The sequence below is a fragment of the Ovis canadensis genome, chromosome 7, assembly GCF_042477335.2.
Source record: "Ovis canadensis isolate MfBH-ARS-UI-01 breed Bighorn chromosome 7, ARS-UI_OviCan_v2, whole genome shotgun sequence".
In the NCBI taxonomy this organism is placed as follows: Eukaryota; Metazoa; Chordata; class Mammalia; order Artiodactyla; family Bovidae; genus Ovis; species Ovis canadensis.
In genome coordinates, this window is record NC_091251.1 from 47697885 (window position 1) to 47717128 (window position 19244).

A 19244-nucleotide genomic window follows, 5' to 3' on the forward strand; every position below is an offset into this window, starting at 1 on the left:
ACTGTCTATGCTTTTCCCTAGGGGCCCTTCTTTGTTCTCTGCCCACCCACCCACGCTCCTGGAGCCGGCTCAGCTGCCCCCAGGGTCCCAGGGCAGCCATGCGGCAGGCTCAGGCTGGGCTGTGGAGGGAGTGGTGAGGCCACACCAGCCTCACCAGAACCTGAGTGTGTGTCCAGAGGCTCCCAGGGAGGGAATTGGACTGGACCATGGTGCCCACGGGGAAGGGGGAGCCGGGGGTCGTCCAGGGAAACCAGAGGGAGGAGGAAGGGCCCGCCCCCTGCTGGGTGAGAACAGAAACTGCGCAGTGGTCCCAAGGAGCCAGACTGTCCTAAGTTGGGGGATGGGGGGCGCCAGCCCTCTGGCCCGCTGAGCCCTTGCATGGTTCTTGCAGGGCAGCTGCTGCAGAAGCAATCTCCGGGTACTCGCCTGGCTTCTCCCAGGCAGGAGATGCTGCTTAAGTTCCAAAATTCCCTCCGTGGTGGGGGCACCCTTTGCATCCTGAAAATGTAAGAAGGGGCCTGGGAAACATCAAGACCAGCACAGATGACGTGTCCCCTTCTGGAATGTGGATGAGGCACCTAACCGTATCCGACCTCCTCATCCCTGGAGACAGACCCCCTGGTGTTGCAGTGCTGGCTCAGGCTGTGGACTCCTTACCCCCAGAGTCCCTGCTGTGCACTCCGGGGAGACGGTGGTGAAGCGTATGCAAGACCCAATGGGGACAGATGGCTGCGGGTCCCCTGTCTCAGTCAGCTGTGCTCTGGGCCACCAGCTTCTCAAGGGTCTCAGCCCCTTCACCTCCTGCTTCTGTTCCACCTTGGGCAGGGGAGCAGCCAGATGAGTCAGACCAGGCTCTGGGGGCTCCACGCCCCAGCCTCTGCTCCCCACGTCCCTCCCACCCAGAGAGAGCGCCTGCCTCCTCACTGCTCATCTCTTCAAGCTCAGAAGACTTCTTTCGTCCCAGTCCACACTGTGCCCCAGCCCACCCAGATGTGGGGTGACAGGACCTTGCAGCTGGCAAGGGAAAGAACAGGGCTTTCCCCAAGGGTCAAATGCTGGCTCAGTGCCCGGGGGGATCCCAACCCTCAGGCTGAGAGAGGACACCCTGTCTCCCGGTGCCCCCTCACCCCAGCCTCTGCTCACCTCTGCCTCCTGCTGCAGTCGGGCAAACTTCTCTTCCTGGGAGGCCAGCAGCTTCTCTAAGTCCTTGTGTCTGCAGAGCAGCAACTCCACATCAGACACGGAGTGCTGGGGAGAAGCAAGCCAGGGTGAGGCCCCGCCCATGGAGGGTGCAGAGAGCTGGTCCCTCAAAACTGGCCCTGGGGGCCAGGAAGAGGAACAGCAGGCTGTAGCTGCCAGACAGTGCGGCCAGCTAAGGGGCAGGGCCTTGGCTCACCCCGCAGTTGGGGTCCAGCAGGAAGCCCTCCTGGCAGGCCAGCCAGGCCTCGGCCTGGTCCAGCTCTTGCCGCAGCTTCTGTAGACGCCAGCTCTCCTCACAGTGTTCCCGGCGCAGGGCCCAGGCCTCTCTGAGTGCCCGCAGCTGCCTGTCCAGATCCTGCAGACACCCAGTTACCTGGTGGGAGAGGGTGTTGTGGGTGAGATGCCCACAGGGTGGGGCCAGGCTGGAGTGCCCAGCAGAAGTGTTGAGGGAAGACCGTGAGGTCCAGACCCTCCCAGTCTCTGTCCCGCTGTCTCTGCCCGCTGCCTGGTTTCCTCCTGCTCAGGGGTTCCGAGGCCTGGGGTAATGGGCCTGTGTGCCCAGCTCAGCCCCAGACCCGTTGCTGTGCTCGCACCTCCAGGGACATGCAGTGGCCACTGTCCACCAGCCGCTGCCCTTCCTGCTGTACGTTCTGGGCTTGAAGGCAGTACTCCTTGATTTCTCTCCCCAGCTCCTCATGCAGTGCCAGGAGCCCCTCGGCCTGAGCTATATCCCCAGCCAGCTCCTCCGAGGACACCAGGGCCTGCTTCTCAGTGGCCCAAGCTCTGCGGGGTGAGGAGGGGAAGCTGCTGTCAGGGCCAGGGGTGCAGACTGGGATTGGGGGCAGAGCATGAGCTGCACCAGGGGATGGGGTGACCCCCACCCTGCAGGGCAGAGTTGAGCCAACGACCGGATGCCACCTACAGCAATTCCCGACAGCGTCCGAGGAAGGCGTGGCCCTCGGCAGCCTTCTCCAGCTGCCGATCTTGCTCATGGACCTTTGCATTCAGGGTGGCCCAGGCCTCCTGCACCCCGGCCAGCTGCTTGGCCAGGCCCTCCTGAGCTGCAGGGTGGAGCTGGCCCAGCCGGCAGGCCTCCGTCTGCACCCATGCCACCTCCTTCTCCATTGCTGCCAGTTCACTCTGCTGCCAGAACACAGAATCAGCCTCATCTCCCCACAGCCTGATGACCACTCCTCTTCAGGAAGCACCCATCGTCTCTGAGGAGTCAGGCTCTGCTTCCAGATGGACAGCTCCCCCACCTGGGCAAGTAGGCCCTCCCTTCCCTTCCCAACTCTGGGGTCCCCCTACACAGGGAAAGAGGTCAGGTGGGCAGGCCCTGGGGGTGGACCCTCACCTCCAGACATCTGTGCTGTTGCTGCAGAGTCTGCACTGATGACAGGCTGAGGTTGAAGGCATTTCTAGCTACCAGGGTGGCCTTCTTTTGCATTCGGCCCTGGAGCTCAGCTGCTCCCTGCTCCAAGCCTCGGACCTCACGGGTGGCAGCTAGGTTCTGGGAGAAGAGGGAGGGCCTGCTCTCACCAGGGTCCTCTCTCCCTGGAGACGTGGGCTCCTGGGCCACTTTTTAAACAAGGAGGTCCATGGGGCTTGGTGATGCATTCATGACCACCGGGTACAGAAAATATCCCAAAATGGCATAATGTTATTGATGATGGGGTAGGGCCCTGGGGGTGTTCCGTGGGAACAGGGTCTTCAGTGCCCAGTTCATGAGCCAGGTTGGGGGACAGGGGACTAGGAATCAGATGGGAATGAGTTCATGGTGGGGAGGAGGGTGGTTTGGGGGATCTGGCTGAGATGAAGAGGGTTGCCTTAGGAGTCTGCCCAGCCAGGACCCTGAGTGACAGCATCGCTAGGATGCGGGCTCCGTCAGGGCCTCGGGGACCGGGGCTGCCTCCCTAGAAACCGCCAGCTGTGCCTGAGAGCGAAGGCTGTGGAGGAGCGCTGAGATTTCCTTGGCACCCAAATCCACTCAGAACATTTAGATAAGGAGAGGGGAGTGGTGGTGAAATCTTGCCCAGTTAGTCTGTGTCTTAATAAACCTGAAGTCTGCGCTTGGAGGGAGCCTAGAGGGGGTCAACAGCTGGTCAGACAGGCTTCCTATTTCTCCTTGGAGGTGTGAACTATACCAGGAAGAACCAAATCAGTGGAGAAACTCAGAGAGGGCTGACGGTGGGAGACTGAGACTTGATCTGCTTCGCACTAGGAGTTAGAGGCGTGGACACACGTGCGTGCACACACACAGAGTTAGAGGCAGCCACCTCCCTCCACACACAGACAGACATGCACACACACAGCTGGGGTGGCTGCCTGGCCCTGGCCCAGGAAGAAGGCACAGCTGTCCCTGCCCCTTGTCTGCCCCGACCGGGCCCAGGGCACCCACCTGTGTGCGGGCTTTCACTGCCTGATCCAGCCTCTCCCAAGAGGCCTCAATGCGACTCCTCTGTGCTTGAATCTGGGGAGAGCACCTGGGTGCTGCCCGTTCCAGAGAGCCTGCCCGCTCCCTCAGGGCCTGCACCCTGGCCTGCCCCAGGCTCTGGACATCCTTCCTGAAAGCATTGAACTTCTCTTCCAGCAGCTGCAGGGTACAGGACCAGGGAGGTCAGTCTGGAGGTGGTGTCCAGCAGCCCTCAAAGCTGACAAAGGGCTTGGCAGTATCCGCCACTTCTGATATCCCTCAGCCCTGCCCTTAGAACCACCGGGGGTCCTTCCAGAGCCCAGAGACCCCTCACTTCCCATGTGCCTCCCAACCCCACTCTGCCCTTGCAAGCCACTCAATCTCTTCTCCTCCAGGTTCGCTCAGGAGTGACTTACCTTGACAGCCTCTAGATCCTGCCCGTAGTCCTGGGACTCAGCAATGGCCACCTTGCTGGCCAGCCAGGCATCCAGGAGCAGGGCTTCCCGCTCCAGCTGGTGGAGCTGCAACTGCTCCTTCAGGCCTTGCCCCCTGCCCTCCGCTCTCTGCAGCAGCCCTGAGTGGGCGTCCCTTACCGCGTGCATCTGGGCAAGCACCTTGGGGCTGCAGCAGGAAGGACAACCCCCCTGGAGCTCTTAGGCCTCACACCTCCTTAGTGGGGGCCCCTCCCTGCTCCTCCCTCCTGGGCCTGGCTCCAGCGCACCTTTCTGGGTTCTGCCCGCTCTCAAGGAGGGCTGCTGTCTGCTGCAGCCTCTCAATGCGCGTGGTGAATCCCTCCAGGTCCCTCCTGGTGGCCTCCAGCTGCCGCAGGAAGCTCTGAGTGGCCTCGACACTCTGACCCATATCCTCGGTGTCGAGGCCACAGCCCTGTTCTTGCAGCCAGGATTCTGCCTCCAAGAGCTGGGGTGACAAAGAGCACAGTTTTCCCTAGGCGGTGCCCTCCAGGACTCACATTTTGAGTTCATGGCCTCAAGAGTTAGAGCAGTGAGTGGTTCCCAGCCTGGCTAATCAGAATCATCAGAGAGCTTGAACAACTCTCTCTGCCTCTCACCCCATAAGATTCTGATTTGGTCTGGAATGGACCCGAGTGTCAGCACTGCTTAAAAGTTCCAGGTGATACAGATGTAGAGCCTTGACAGAATCGCTGGTTTAGACAAAATAGCGAAACCAAACCAAAGCCAGTGGGCTCATTTTCTGGGAAACATGCTGAAGGAAGACCTCGGGGTCAGGAGACTGGTTAGTGGAAATGCACAGAGAGCCTGGAGCCCCACCTGGGGGTGACGTTCCAGGCCTGCCTACACTCTGGGTGTCTTCATGCCACCTTCTGTGCCCCGCAGCACCCCTCACCTCCGTCAGGAAGTACTGGGCCTCCTGAGCCTGCTGTAGCCGCCGACGCCTCTGTGCAGCCTCTGCCCGCAGGCGGCCCATGGCGTCCTCCAGCTGCTGCACTCGGGCAGCCACATCGCGGGCAGCGAAGTGCCCAGCCTGCACCAGCTTGCGCCCTGTGCCCACCACTGCCTGGGTTAGAGCCTCGTGGCTGCTCATCTCACTCTCCAGGCTCTGTGGAGTCAGAGGAAGATGGCATGGAATATGCTCCTGGGTGCTCCTTGGGGGACCTGGGAGTTATGTCTGAAGCCCAGTGGGACCCCACAGATTTCCCCAGACAGAACCCTGCCTCCTGACCAACAAAGAATCCTAGGACCCCCAGAACCTCCCGGAGGCAGAAGCTCCCAGAACCAGAGGTGACTGGACAGCCCTGCCTGTTCCCACTAGGCCCACACCTGGTGCTTCTCCTGCAGGCGCCGTAGGGCGCTCAGGCTCTGGTCACAGTCCTGGGCGGCCACCAGGAGCAGCTTCTCCTGCACCCAGGCCATCTCCTCGTCGGCATCCCTGAAGAACTGCAGCAGCAGGCTCCGGGCCTCCAGGGCTGTCCTGCGCTCCTGCAGGGGCGCCCGCAGGCTCTCAAACCTGCAGGGGTGGAGGGTGGGCCCGCGGCAGGCCGGACCCCGGTTGTCAGGATCCGGGGCCAGACTGTGACCTGCACATCACTCACCTGCTCTGTGTTGCTCGCCATGGGCTAGGCAGGCCCTGAGGAACTGAGCTGGGGGACAGGGAGGAGGGGTGGGGGTTACCTCTGAAGCAGCCGCTGGGCCTGCTCTTCCACATCTCGGGCCAGGCAGTGACCTTCCTGGACATAGGCCTGGGCCTGGGCTTGGCCCAGCAGGGCCTGTGCCCGCCCGACCTGCCTGTCCACTGCTGCCTCCAGCTCCCCCTGAGCCCCCAGGAGCTCGTCCAGCCCAGGCTGGTCCTGGCCCCCGATGGGGACTCTCAGCTTGAGCTCCACAGGCTCCAGCCAGCTCTCCAGTTCCTCCAGGCCCCGTCGCAGACGCAGGGCCTACAGCAGAATGAGAGTGTGAGGAGGAGAGGCCGAGAGCTGTACCCTGCCCGCTCCACCACACAGCCTCACCTCCTGGGCCTCCTGTAGCTTGGCTGCCCTCCTCTGGCACTGGGCCTGCAGCTCCTCCCAGAGCTTTCTCAGCTCCTGCAGCCGTTCCTGGATGGTCTCTGAGGCTGAGTGGCCATGCTGCAGCAGTCTCTGCCCCTCCTACAGTCACAACATAGCATATGCCTCGTGGACTCAGGACTGCTGGTCTCAGGGCACTGGGGTTGCCTTCAGCCACCAGTCCCACTGCTTCAGAGTCTGCGTGCTAGCTGTGTGATCTCGGGCAAATTCCTTAACCTCTCTGAGCTCATTTCCCTTCTCCATATAATGGTGATAATAATGGGTATTCTGTTTGAATGGGATCAAAGATTTCAGATACTTGGCAGGGCTCTTTATATCAGAGGGAGGCAGTCTGGGATCAGGCATGCCCTCTGTAGGTGGAAGAGGGCAAATTTAAAAGGTGCTACGCTTTGACTCCTACACCCACAGGACTGCTGGCTGTGCCCTGACTCTCCGTCCTCTGACACCTTTCCAAGAGTTTTAAAAACTATCATGCCAAAACACCGTCCTTAAAATTCTTGAAAAGGCAATATTTTTGGAGAGGGGGGCGCCCCAGGGAAGCCACTGTGTCTCACTACCCATTGGTGCCTTGCATGGCATCTGTATACAATGCACTCGAAGGTCGGCCACCCCAGCTGTGACTCAAGGCCAGCTGCCAGGGCTCTGTGGGGTCAGCTCCTTCTCTGGCCTGTAGCTGGTCCCCGGCGCCCAGGGCCTCACCATCTGCAGCCTCTGTTGGTGGTGTGCACGGGTGTCCAGCTCCGCCTGGAGATTCTGTTGTTCCTGCAACTGGGCCTGTAGGTCCACTGGGTCCCACCAGCCCTCTTCCAGGGCCACCAGGTTCTTCTCCCTCAGCCAGGCGGCCATCTGGGCACACAGGGAGGATGAGGCTCTGCTGCCTAGGGCTCTCCTTCTCTCTCATCCCTGGGCTGCCCTGAAGAAGGGTGGCTTTCCTCTGGGCAAGCCCTTCCCCCCACCACAGCTGCTCCCCACCATGGCCCACCTCACAGGAGTCCTGCAGGAAAGACTGCAGTTGCCTGAGCTCCTCCAGCTGGCGGCGACGGGTCCTGGCTCGCTCCAGGAGTGCCTCTTTCCTGCAGAACAAGGGTCTCAGGGGCCTCGGGTCTGCTTGCTGGGACCTGGAGCTGCTACACATGTGTGTATGTGCACGTATGCACACACAAATGCACAAGTATACCCTTCCAGTTCAGGACAGCCCTTTCCTCCATTTTTTAAAAACTGATTTTTTAAAATTGGAGGATAATAGCTTTACAATGTTGTGTTAGTTTCTGCTGTATGTGAATGTTGTATGTATACATACATATAACATATGTATGCATGTATACATGTGTATGCATATATCCCCTCCCTCTTGAGCCTCCTTCCCATTCCCCAACCCCAGCCCGCTAGGTCATCACAGAGCACTGAGCTGAGCTCCCTGTGCTTTACAGAAGCTTCCCACTAGCTGTCTACTTTACACATGGTAGTGTATATACGTGTCAACACTACTCTCTCAACTTGCCCCAGCCTTCTCTTCCCTCCCCATGTCCACGCTGCTGCTGCTAAGTCACTTCAGTCGTGTCCGACTCTGTGCCACCCCATCGACAGCAGCCCATCAGGCTCCCCCGTCCCTAGGATTCTCCAGGCAAGAACACCGGAGTGGGTTGCCATTTCCTTCTCCAATGCATGAAAGTGAAAATTGAAAGTGAAGTCGCTCAGTCATTTCCGATTCTTTGCAACCCCATGGACTGCAGCCTACCAGGCTCCTCTGTCCATGGGATTTTCCAGGCAAGAGTACTGGAGTGGGGTGCCATTGCCATCTCTACTAGGCCATTCTATATGTCTGTGTTTTTATTCCTGCCCTGAAAATAGGTTCATAAGTATGCATTAATACATGATATTTTTCTTTTTCTGACTTACTTCACTCTGACTCTAGGTTCATCCAGTTTTATTACTTTTTATGGCCGAATAATATTCAAAAGCATAGACATTACTTTGCCGACTAAGGTCCATCTAGTCAAGGCTATGATTTTTCCTGTGGTCGTGTATGGATGTGAGAGTTGGACTGTGAAGAAGGCTGAGCGCTGAAGAATTGAAGCTTTTGAACTGTGGTGTTGGAGAAGACTCTTGAGAGTCCCTTGGACTGCAAGGAGATCCAACCAGTCCATTCTGAAGGAGATCAGCCCTGGATTTCTTTGGAAGGAATGATGCTAAAGCTGAAACTCCAGTACTTTGGCCACCTCATGCAAAGAGTTGACTCATTGGAAAAGACTCTGATGCTGGGAGGGATTGGGGGCAGGAGGAGGAGGGGATGACAGAGGATGAGATGGCTGGATGGCATCACTGACGCGATGGACGTGAGTCTGAGTGAACTCCGGGAGTTGGTGATGGACAGGGAGGCCTGGCGTGCTGTGATTCATGGGGTCGCAAAGAGTCGGACATGACTGAGCGACTGAACTGAACTGAACTGAATATTCCACTATATATATATGTACCACTTCTCAATCCATTCCTCTGTTATGGACATTCAGGTTGCTTCCATACTAGGACAGCTTTTCTTGTGTATCAATTTACACTGACTCTGGGGTTTCCTTTAACATTTAGAGACACGCTCTACTTCCCCTTATTAATGCCATGGGCTGAATCATGTCCTCCAGACTCCTATCTTGAAGTCCTAATCCCCAGTACCTCAGAATATGACTATTTTTGAAGAAAGGCCTTTAAAGAAGTAATTAAATTATACAAGGTCATTTGCGTGGTCCCCAATATGACTGGTGTCTTTATAAGAAGAGATTAGGACACAGACGTTTACAGGGCACGTGATGACAAGGAGAGGTCTCAGGAGAAACCAGTGCTGCCAATATCTTAATCTTGGATTTCTGGCCTCTGGAAATATAACCAAATTTGTGTTGTTTAGGCCACTAGTCTGTGGTATTTTGTTATGGCAGCCTCGCAAACTAATTCAGTGTCTCAACCACTTTTTGATCATATACTGCTATTAGTAAGAATTTTTTGGTATGTCTTTGTATGGGTGCATATAGGTGTGTGTGTGCGCACACATTTATATATGTGTATACCCCTGGACCAATATAGTAAGTCCATTACCATATGAACAAAAATAGCAGTTAGGAACGAGATCTATTAAAGAGATAGGAAAAGAAGTTCTAATACCCCCAGTCACCCCACCAGGGTCCATACAGGCCTCCTACCAGCAGAGTCCCCACGCTGCGGGGAGCGTGAACCCTTGTCTCTTCCTGCTGGGATTGCCAAAAGGTGTAAGGGGGATAGGAGACATGTAGAGTCTTGGTGGAATGAAAACAGCCCCCTAGAGGATGCCAGAGACTTAAAAGGGAGGGGTTTGGGTGGCACTGCCCTGGGGGGTGCAGGTGGGCCTGCCGGGAACCATCCAAGGGGACTAGGGGGAGGGAGTGTTGACAGAGACCAGCAAACCAATATTTTCCATCTGTCAGTCACAGACCTTGGGTACCCAGGTGAGGTCCATGTGCAGGGGAGAGGGGGGAGAGGTCACCAGCACAGGAACCGCAACACTGTGGGCCCTAGTGGGCTGTTGGGGAAGGATGGAGACCTCTGCTGATCTGGGGTCCCACTTTTTCCATATCTGCCTTGGTCTAAAGTTTGAGGGGCTGAACCATATAGGCTCTTATGAGGAAAACAAGCAGAGATTGGAGCCTCATAGCCCTGTGGGCTTCAGTTAAGTGGGCATAAGAAATCTGCCAACCTGCCTGCATGCCAGGCACTGTACCTGGACATCAAGGGTCCTTTCCCCATCCTGACCACAACCCTGAGAGGCAGGTATTGTTATCCCCTCACTGCAGACAGGAGACTAGTAAGGAAGGGGCTCCAAGATCCACCGTGAGTGGGCTGCACAGAAACAGCGGTGTCTGGCTCACTGCTGTGCTCCGTATGGCCTCTTCATGAGGCTGTCTCTCTCTTAGTTTCTCAAGCATGTGCTTCTTTGTAAAAGTCACCTTTATCTCAGCAGACTGACCATGTGCTGTTTGATTCCATAACAGGCTGACACACTGCAGGGTTGGGACAATGGGGCCCTGGCATCTGAATTCAGCCCTTGGTAAAGGCTGGGGGAGCCCTTGGTAAAGGCTAAGGGGAGAAGGGCAGGGGAAGAGCCGGATGCCTGTGCTAGCCCACCAACCACAGCCCCTTCAGCCAGGGCCAGAGGTACCTCAGAAGCATGGCCTGGCATCGACTCAGCGGGACCTGGGCCTCGGGGTGTCCACCCTGGAGCAGGCTGCGGGTGGCGGCTTCCAGTGCACTCATCTTCTCCGCCTGAGCCTCCAGGTCCTGCTCACGCATCCTGTGCTTCCACAGCAGGGTCTCCACATTGGCCAAGGAGTCCTGGGAGGCAATACTGTTTGTAGGGCTGCCCTCCCAGTCCCGAGCTACCTGCTTTCCTATCAAACACATCCCCTCAATCCCTTCAGGCTATATCTAACTTTAGATTCTCAACCAGGAAAGGTATGAGGGATAGGGGTCAAGTGTTAGAATTTCCAGGGCTTGAGGGCTGGGAGCTGCCCTTGGACTGGAAATCTCAGGCAGCATTGGCTGGTTTGATCCCTAACGCTGCTCTGGCAAACCCTCCCTCACTCCTGCTGGGCACCTACCCCCAGACCCTCACTGGCTGGGCAGGCTTCCAGGCTGCAGAGCCAACTTTCCATCTGCTCCACAGAGCTCAGAACCCGCTGTCGAGAAAGGAAAAGGCAGGAGAACGTGAGTAGAGGGTCCAGTCATGGCGGGTAGCGTGACTCTGTTGCTGGCCCAGTGGGAAGCCAGGACTGGGGCCTGGCTCAACAGAAGGGGTCACAGCAGGCAAGGTTTGCAGTGGGTGAGATGGGTGGTGGGCTGGGAAAGGCCCCTGGCACAGCAGCCTCTTTGGCTTTGGCTTTGACCAGGGCAGTGGGTTTAGCACAGGTACCAGCGGTAGGGGTGGGATGGAGGCTGCCTACCTGTAGTTCCAGGGCCTGATGCAGGTGGAGCTGGTGCTCATGCCAGGCCCCTTCCAAGATGTTCAGCTCCTGATTAAAATCAGCCAGGGCCTGGCGGATGTTGGGGGTGGATGGGTGCCCTACAGCAAGCAGTCGCTGCCCGGTGCTTCGGGCCAGGCTGATGCTGTCCATACGGGAGTCCAGCTCAGCCTGTAAGAGGACTGGGCTCAGGTCCCAGAGGCTGAGGCTCCCTGAGTGGGAGGGAAGAGGGCCAAGGGGAAGGGGGAGAGGTAGGGAAGACAACAGAGGGGGCAGGATGGATGAGGGGAAAGGCAGAGGCAGCCGACACAGAAAGAATCCAAGACAAAATTGTGGTCACAATAAGGGGGAGGAGGCCAGAGGGGAGATGAGATCCGGGAAAGGCCCCAGGGTCTGGGCCGCTCACTTTGAGTTCCTGGTGTTCCTCCAACATGCGTTGGACCTCCGCGAGGCTGCCGGGGCTTCTCCGGGAGTCCAGCTGAGCTCGCAGCCTCTGGGCCCAGACCAGCAGTTCTCGCAGCACTGCCTGCAGCTCCTGAGCTTGGTGCAATGCATCCAGCGACTCCTTCCTGCCCACAGGACCCATCAGCTAGTCCCAGAGTCTCCCAGCCCTTTTGCCCCTATGCCCACCAGTGCCTTCTGTCCCCGAATCTGTCAGGCCAAAGAAAGGCCCAAGGGTTGGGAATTAATAGGCTGGCGATATCGATTGTTATTAAGGACAGAGAAAGACTGTTAGGGGAAGGCTGGGGATTGAGACGCTGCAGGGGCTGGCTCAGTGAGGGGTGAGGGAAAGAGATTCGGGGTTTGTACCACTTCTGGATCCTGCTCTGGAGCTGCCGCCAGCTGTCCATCATCTCCTGCTGCTGGTGGCTGAGGCCGTGGGCCATCTCAGGGCTTCTCTGGCAGACTTGGCCTGCTTCATGCTCTAGAGGCTGTGAGGGAAGCCAGGGTCAGGGGCGGGGGCCAGGAGGCAGGGGGCGCTCAGGGGAGCCCAGCCTGCAACTGAGAGGACCTGGCTGTCTCTTGAGGTCCTGACAGCTTACCCCCTACCACCCATCCATGGGTGCCCAAGGTCCTTTGGATGCTGTACCCTGGGCCCACCCCCCACTCCTCAGCTGCACACCTCCACCTGGGCCTGGAGGAGGCCTATTTCCTGCTCCAGCTCCTTGTGTTTCTGCTTCAGCCTCTGCACACTGTCCAGATCTTTCCCACAGTCCAGGGCCTGGACCAGGGCAGTCTGGGGAGGAAGCGGGTGTTACTATTGCCCTTTGCTCCAGCTCCTCCCTCGTGGCAGAGGGGTCGCTGGCCGCAGGGTTTCTGTGTGGAAAGCAAGTGGCCATCCCGATTCCCTTCTCAGTGCCTTGCATGGGCTGCAACAGGCCGCTGGCCCTGACCAGGTGTCCCTCCTGCTGTGAAGGAGGAAGGTTCCCAGGAGACACTTGGGTCTGGAGGTTCCCCAGCAGCAGGAACCTCTACGGTGTGGAGCCTCCACATGCATTCTCACTTGACCCTCATTCCTTCTCAGGGAATCGAGACGGACCAGCCTGGCTGTGTAGGAACCAGACGGGCAGTAAGAACAGAGCTCTCTGCACGCCCAGAGCAGGGCACCACCTTCTTGACAGGGTGCTTCTCAGGCTGTGTACAATTTTCCCACCTCTGCCAGCGTCTTGGCCAGGTGCCCATGCGTCAGTGGACACATAGCCCAGCAAACCTCCTGCGGGTTCTGGCTTTGCCCACGGACTTCAGAGGAGACATGGGGAGGAGGGGTTGCTCCGGCCTCTGGACTCATGGGAGAAAGGAGGCAGGTGGGGCCAGCCTCCGAGAAGCAAATCGGGGCTTCTAGGTCCAGAGTTGACTCTAAGAGCCCCTGGCAGACCCACTGATGGCCCCCTGGTGGGACCTGCCTCCAAGGACCCAGCTGAAGGGGAGAGGTGGGCCAGGGGTGGGAGGCACTGTTCCCTGGCTTCGTCAGCTCCTCCACTGCTTACCTTCTTCCTGACCTGCTCAGTGATGTCATTGAGCTTTTGGGACAACGTGTGTATCTCCAGGGCCACTTCGAGCTGCTGCTGGTATCTGAGCAGGTTGCCATGGAAACTGTTCCACCTGAGAGATAGGGTGTAAGGCTGAGTCTGGGTTGGACCCTCAGCCCCCTCTCCCAGCCCCACTGCTTCTGGCTCTGGGACCGGCCTGTTGTTGAGCTGCTGTTGCCGCCGCCAGATGGTCTTGAGTTGCTCCGCGTCCTGAGTCTTGAGCTGCGGTGGGAAGTCACTGACGCTCCTGATGCGGGCATCATCCACCGTGCCCTGTTGGGGTACAGAGTGTGGGCATTGCTGGCGCCAGCTCTGAGCCCCTTCTTTGTGCTGCAGTCTCTACTTGGAGGGTCTGCTTGGGCCCAAGACAGCATGAGGAACAGCATGTTTGGTGGTAGCTGCTTCCTCTGCATGGCCATTCCATCCCATGCCTGGTGCACTGAGCGAGATATTCTTGGGGCAGGGAGCCCAGGGGAAGCTCACCGGGAGGACAGGCATGCATTGGTGAGCAGAAGCTTTTAAAGTGAAAATGCATCTTCTCAGGATAAGAAAAGCCAAGTTAGGGCCTGAGTGAAACAGTGAGCACCAGTCTCCTTAGGTTACGGTGTCCCTGTCCCTGGGAATCACCAGGCTGAGAATGCCACTGTGTGGAGCTCACGGCCACAAGGGGAGAGGATCCTCGACGGTGGGAGGGCTGCAGGTGTCCTGCCCCAGGAACAGCACCTTGCGTTGGTCTACATTTCCAAAGTGCTTCCCAAGAGGTGTCTCATGTGAGGTGAGAAGGGAAGGGGCGTTCTCTCACAGAAGCCAAAGCAGAGCTCAGAGACCGACATGGTGAATTTATGGTGGAGCCAGGACTCAAGCCCAGCTCAAGTCTATCGAGCACTCTTTCTACTACAGCATCTGCAACAGCAGCGGCTGTGAAATCCTACTGGTAAAGGCTCTCAGATTGAAGCCCTACAGCCTTTTACAAAGCCATATACTCCGTTCAGGGGGTGAGGTTAGCAAGTCTGGGCTCTTAATATGTCATTGTGAATACACTTGGCTAATTTCTACACCACCTAAGAGAAACTGATTTTGGTGGTATGTAGTTTGGTGGTGGGTTGAGGAGGAGATCTTGAGTTGGTTGATGAGGAGGGTTCTGAGCCACTGCAGTTTATTGATTAGCCACTACATCCAACCATACATGCATTCATTTAAAATTTTGGGGGGGGGGAATAATCATAGGTACACAGAAAATTGCACCAGTGTATACTGAAGGCCCATGTACCCTTCCCCCAGCTTCCCCTGATGGTAACAGCTTATGTAACTCTAGTGCAATGTGAAAACCAGGGCATTGACTGGTATAACTATTAACTACACTACAGATTTTATTCAGAGTTCAGCAGTTTTTACTTGCACGCATCTGTGTATGTGTGGAAAAGTATCGCTCTAGGCAGTTTTATCGTATGTATAGATTCCTGTAACCACCACCATTCATATATGCTCTCTTACCTATGAAGGAAGCAGTATCCCCACTTTAAAGATGAAGAAACTAAGATTTGGCAAGGTGAGGGAGCCTGTCTAAGCAAGCACAGGTCGTAAGCACTGAGCTAACACGAGGGCCCGCCTCTGGCTCCAGAGCCCACACTGGGTCGCTATTTCCTGATGCAGGGCACCTTACCCCAGCCCAGACTCCTGGGAGCTTGCGGAGCTGCCTGTGGAGCTGCTGGCAGTGCTCAAGGTCCTGGCCCAGGTCGCTGACATTCACCATCACCTCCTGTGGGGGCCACAGGTTGGGAAGGCTGTACTCTGAGCACCCAGCCCTGGGGGCATCTAGCCCCCAGGCACCCAGCTGCTAGGGGCAGTGCTGAGGCAGGCGGTGACTTGGCGAACTTCCTGCCGGGGCTCCCTCCTCCATCTGCCAGCCCCACTGCCAGCTCTGTCCCTACCCAGCAGGGTCTCACCTTCTCCTGGATCCAGGCCTCTGCAGCATCCACTCTCTGCAGGAACTCCAGGATGTTCCGCTTGTCCTCCAGGTCCTCGCCCCAGAGAGCCACTGCCTGCCTCAGCTTCTCCCAGCGCTCCTGCAGCTCCCGCAGCCTCTGGGAGACCTCTCCCACCAGAGGGTGGCTCTGTGCTAGGAGAGCCTCGCCCTCCTGGGGAGAGAGGGGAGATGCTGATTGTCACTCTTCCTCCCACTTTTTCTCCATCACAGGCTCCCCCTGCCTCAGACCTTTCCTCTTGGCCATCTTGGAGTCCTCACTGTGGGGCAGGGTGGGGGCTGAGGGCCTGGCTGTTACCTTGACAACAGAGGTTATGATCTCCTCACGGGCCTGGACCTCAGCCTCAAAGGCCTGGTGTTTCTGTAGGTGTCTCAACTTAGCTTTCAGGTCCCCAGAAGGGACTGGCTCCTTCAGCTGCTGGAGTTGCTCCTGGATCCAGTCCTCAGCCTGGTGGGGGTGGGGACATGAGTCTCACAATGCTGATGGTCCACAGAGATGTCCCACACGCTTGCCCTCAGCTGTGCCCAGGCAGTGGACTGCTGGCCCGAGGGGAGGGCTGGGCAGTGCCTGGTAAATAAGATCCAGCAGTCTGGGCCCAGGAAGACAGCCCCAGCTCAGCTGGTCCCCCAGCCACAGGAAGGGGCTGGGTAGGGACCTTGGGTGGGACCTCAGTTTGGAGGTGAGGCTCGCTGGCCCCAGGACCCTGGACAGCTCTGCTCCCTCCCAGTGCCTCTCTTTGCCCTGGGTCTGCAAGAGCGTAGGAAGCAGTGGGGTCTCCATACACAGGGTCTTCGAATCAAACATCTAGGCTCCAGCATGGCCTCTCAGAAAGCCATTTAACTCTCCAAACTTCAGTGTCCTCATCACAGGGCTGTGGCGAGGCCTGAACAAGCTGCGAAGGTGGACATCATCTGGAACTGGGAGATGTGGCCCACGCGGATGGCACTGGGCTGGGATGGGCTCTGACCTGGGTGGCAGCCCTGATGAAGGCAGCCACCAGCAGGGAGGTGTGCAAGGCATGTTGCCGACGCTCCACCAGTTCCTTCACCCGAGCCCGGCGCTCCAGCACTGTGCAAAGCAGGTCCTGTGCCCTGGGGCCTCCAAGCCTCTTCACTTGCTCACACAGAGCTGCCTCCTATGGGCAGAGTCAGGGGTCAGGGAGCAAAGCCTGCTGTTCCTCCACTCAGAGGGTGGCCCACAGGGAAGACCCGCTTTCGCACTGCATGGCCTAGGGCTGGCTGGTCTTCCCAGCAAGACAGAACCAGCCCTGGCTTTCACCAGACCACCCCCCTTGGCTCCCCTAGGACCATGTGATATGGAGCCACGAGGTCCCTGTGCGCCTGCAGTGCCTTCCAGGCCCTCCTCCTGAGCCACACATCCCATTCTGCTCAGTCAGCCCTGACGAGGGCTCCTAGCCCCTCAGGCCACCCCTGTACATCAGTGCTACTGTGGGTGCACACCAAGCCCCCCACATCCTCCACCTAGAACTCTCCAAATTCCCAGACTGCCCCCATCCCACCTCTGACTCCCTGAATCCATTACCTTCTCCTCCTGTGCAGCCAGCACCTTTTGGAAAGTCTCATGCTTGCGGATCAACTGCTCCACCTCTTCCACCGAGCTCCCCAAGGCTCTGGTTTTCAGGAGGACCTGTTTCAGTCCATGGAGAAGTCAGAGAGGCTACCAGGGATGGCCCAGACAGTCAGCCCCCACCCCCATTTGCAGCCATCTGGGCTGAGGCAGGGCACAGCCTCTGAGCTCCCCATCAGGGAAAGAGCCAGGGTCCCAGGAAGCAGGAGAGTGAGCTGGGGAGAGGAGAGAAGAGGGAGCACTAGGGAGGCTCTGGGGCGAGGGCACCTGCCTCCCGGGCCTTCAGGATCTCGTCCAGGCGGCCACACTTCCTGAGGAAGAGCTGCTCCCGGCTCATGACCTGCAGCCTCTCTTGCTTCTGCTCCCAGGCCTGGAACACCCGCTCCCGCTGGTCCCGCAGGGCTTGCAGCCCATCCCGGACCTGAGGATGGGCACATAGGGAGCCTGCACTCCAGAGAGCTGCCTGCATGGGACAGATGTGGGTCCCCAGGGGAAGCCTCTGAGGAGTGACTGGTGTGGCACAGTGGGGCAAGGGCACAGGGATCAGGTGCAGGCTCGGTTCAGGGAGGCTGAGGGGTGGCACCGGGAAAGGGGGGCCTACCTCCTTGATACATGTCCCTGCAGCCAGAAGCGCCTGCTGGCCCAGCTGGGCGGCCTGCTGGTACAGCTCCTCCCGGGCCTCCAGCATGGCCCGAAGCTGTTGGTGGGCGCTGAGCTTCAGTGGGCCACTCCCAGGCTCCTGGGAGCTTGCCTCCACTTGCAGCTCCTGCCACACGCTGGCCACCCAGGAGGTGTAGTCCTGCACCTGGATCCCAAAGAGATGGAGGGAGAGCTGGGCTGGGTGGCAGAGAACTGGGCTCTGAGCCACAAACACAGCCCGCCTGGAGTGTACGCACTGGAGTGGCCTGAGCTGTCCCGGGTCAGACCTCAGACGAGGCTCGTGAGGCCTGTGGTCACCTGGTTCCTCCGCTGTCATCCAACCCAATCCTCCCAGGTCACTAAACTTGCACAAGGGCCAAGCCAGCCTCCTCCTGCCCTGCCTGGCACTTCTCTCCACCCTGGGATTTTGCTGCTCTGCTTGCTTAGAAGTTCTTTTCCTCCCTTCCATCCCTTCCAAGTTTCCATGTTCACCAAGGGCTAAGGCCTTCTTTTCCTTGTGGAGCCACCTCTGCCCCCTGACATCGCACTGCCTACCTTGTCCTCTGAATCTCCGGTTTTGTATTTATAAACGGTCTTCTGTTGATTTACACGCAAACACATGTTAGAGCTGGAGGGGCTTTAGATCCTAGTCCTGACAGCTCAGTACACAAACGAAGCAGGGTAAATGGCACAACAAGTGTGCAGGAAGGAGACTGTAACCTCCAGGCGCTCACACACAGGGGTAACAAGCTGGGGTCAGGGCCTTGCTCGAGAACACGCTGCTAGAAAGTGGCAGAGGTGGGCCTCTAAACTCAAGCCTTTTTGCTGTGTTACAGTTTGCATCTCCCAGTCTACCAGGTACTGGGACAGCCCATGGCCAGGGCCCTCTGTCCCAATCTGACTCCCAAGGCTCATCTCCCAGCTAGACAAGCTCCCTGATGGCAGTGATTCCGTCTTACACAGGCTCTGTATTACCCCCTCTCCCCACCAACAGCTCCTAGCAGACAGCTCAACACAGATGTTACAAGAAATACTGGCTGATCCAGAGGTCGTTGTCTAGGACATTTGGGTCTCTAGTTACGGGCTTTCCTGGGCTGTTTTCCCTCCTGAGCCCTGGCTGGTACCCCTATGTCCTGACTGCACTGTCACACACGAGCTGGTGTCAACCCAAAACTAAGGAGTCACTGTTGCACCCCCGTACTCAGCCCTCTGGCAGACACCAGCATGTGCTCGTCCTTCTTGTGTTCATATCTGTTTTGCCTCCAGAGTTGGAGGGCCTCATTAATGCATGCACACTCACTGCATCACACACATACACACACACACAGCCCTGGGAAAGGAAGAACCCTCACCGCCACGTGGAAGCGGGCCAGGAGCCATGCCCGCTCGAGCTGGGCCCGGCGCTGCTCTGCTCGCAGCTTCAGGGTCTCCCAGGCCTGCACCAGGGCCTGCTGCCTCTGCTGTACTGCATGGGCCTGCGGCCCGGGCCCCAGCCTCTGCACCATGCCTCCCATCTCCAGCAGCTCCTGCAGCTGGGGGCAGGGTGCGGATAAGAGGGAAGGGTCGTGTCCTCCTAGAGGTGAAGGGCCTGCCCTGTCCCACAGCTCGCCCTGGGGTCCTGCCCTTGGAGCACAGTGGGCCCGACTGGCAGCTCCGAGAGTGGGGAAAGCTGCGAGCAGACAGGCAGGCCTGAGGGGCCCTGAGGGGGAGAGGCAGCCAGACCTGGGCTCACCTGCTGGTCAGTGCCCATGAGCTCACGTTCCAGCCCCTCCTGTCTCCTCAGCTGGGCCTCCAGCCCACGCAGGTCCTGGGCCACGTCACAGGGGAGGCTGGTGGTTTTCTCCTGAGGAAAGGGGATCAGGAGTGGAG

General features: G+C 58.1%; 1 protein-coding gene across 1 annotated transcript in view; it reads right to left on the reverse strand.

The window, feature by feature from the left end:
- Positions 1-19244, reverse strand: part of SPTBN5 (spectrin beta, non-erythrocytic 5) — a 52566-nt gene that overhangs the window by 3186 nt on the left and 30136 nt on the right. The window contains exons 34-66 of the mRNA XM_069597512.1: positions 19108-19218; positions 18728-18907; positions 17338-17541; positions 17008-17157; positions 16692-16796; positions 16117-16284; positions 15447-15596; positions 15111-15302; positions 14828-14923; positions 13322-13437; positions 13123-13237; positions 12258-12371; positions 11945-12066; positions 11541-11703; positions 11117-11305; positions 10775-10852; positions 10336-10508; positions 7138-7228; positions 6855-7001; positions 6099-6236; positions 5764-6026; positions 5413-5599; positions 4979-5191; positions 4335-4531; positions 4030-4234; positions 3599-3793; positions 2555-2710; positions 2123-2340; positions 1794-1983; positions 1397-1573; positions 1144-1248; positions 658-816; positions 427-498 (exon numbers count right to left, since the gene is read on the reverse strand). Coding sequence (XP_069453613.1) covers positions 427-498; positions 658-816; positions 1144-1248; positions 1397-1573; positions 1794-1983; positions 2123-2340; positions 2555-2710; positions 3599-3793; positions 4030-4234; positions 4335-4531; positions 4979-5191; positions 5413-5599; positions 5764-6026; positions 6099-6236; positions 6855-7001; positions 7138-7228; positions 10336-10508; positions 10775-10852; positions 11117-11305; positions 11541-11703; positions 11945-12066; positions 12258-12371; positions 13123-13237; positions 13322-13437; positions 14828-14923; positions 15111-15302; positions 15447-15596; positions 16117-16284; positions 16692-16796; positions 17008-17157; positions 17338-17541; positions 18728-18907; positions 19108-19218 — 5139 coding nt within the window. The remainder of the gene's footprint in view (positions 1-426; positions 499-657; positions 817-1143; positions 1249-1396; positions 1574-1793; positions 1984-2122; positions 2341-2554; positions 2711-3598; positions 3794-4029; positions 4235-4334; positions 4532-4978; positions 5192-5412; positions 5600-5763; positions 6027-6098; positions 6237-6854; positions 7002-7137; positions 7229-10335; positions 10509-10774; positions 10853-11116; positions 11306-11540; positions 11704-11944; positions 12067-12257; positions 12372-13122; positions 13238-13321; positions 13438-14827; positions 14924-15110; positions 15303-15446; positions 15597-16116; positions 16285-16691; positions 16797-17007; positions 17158-17337; positions 17542-18727; positions 18908-19107; positions 19219-19244) is intronic.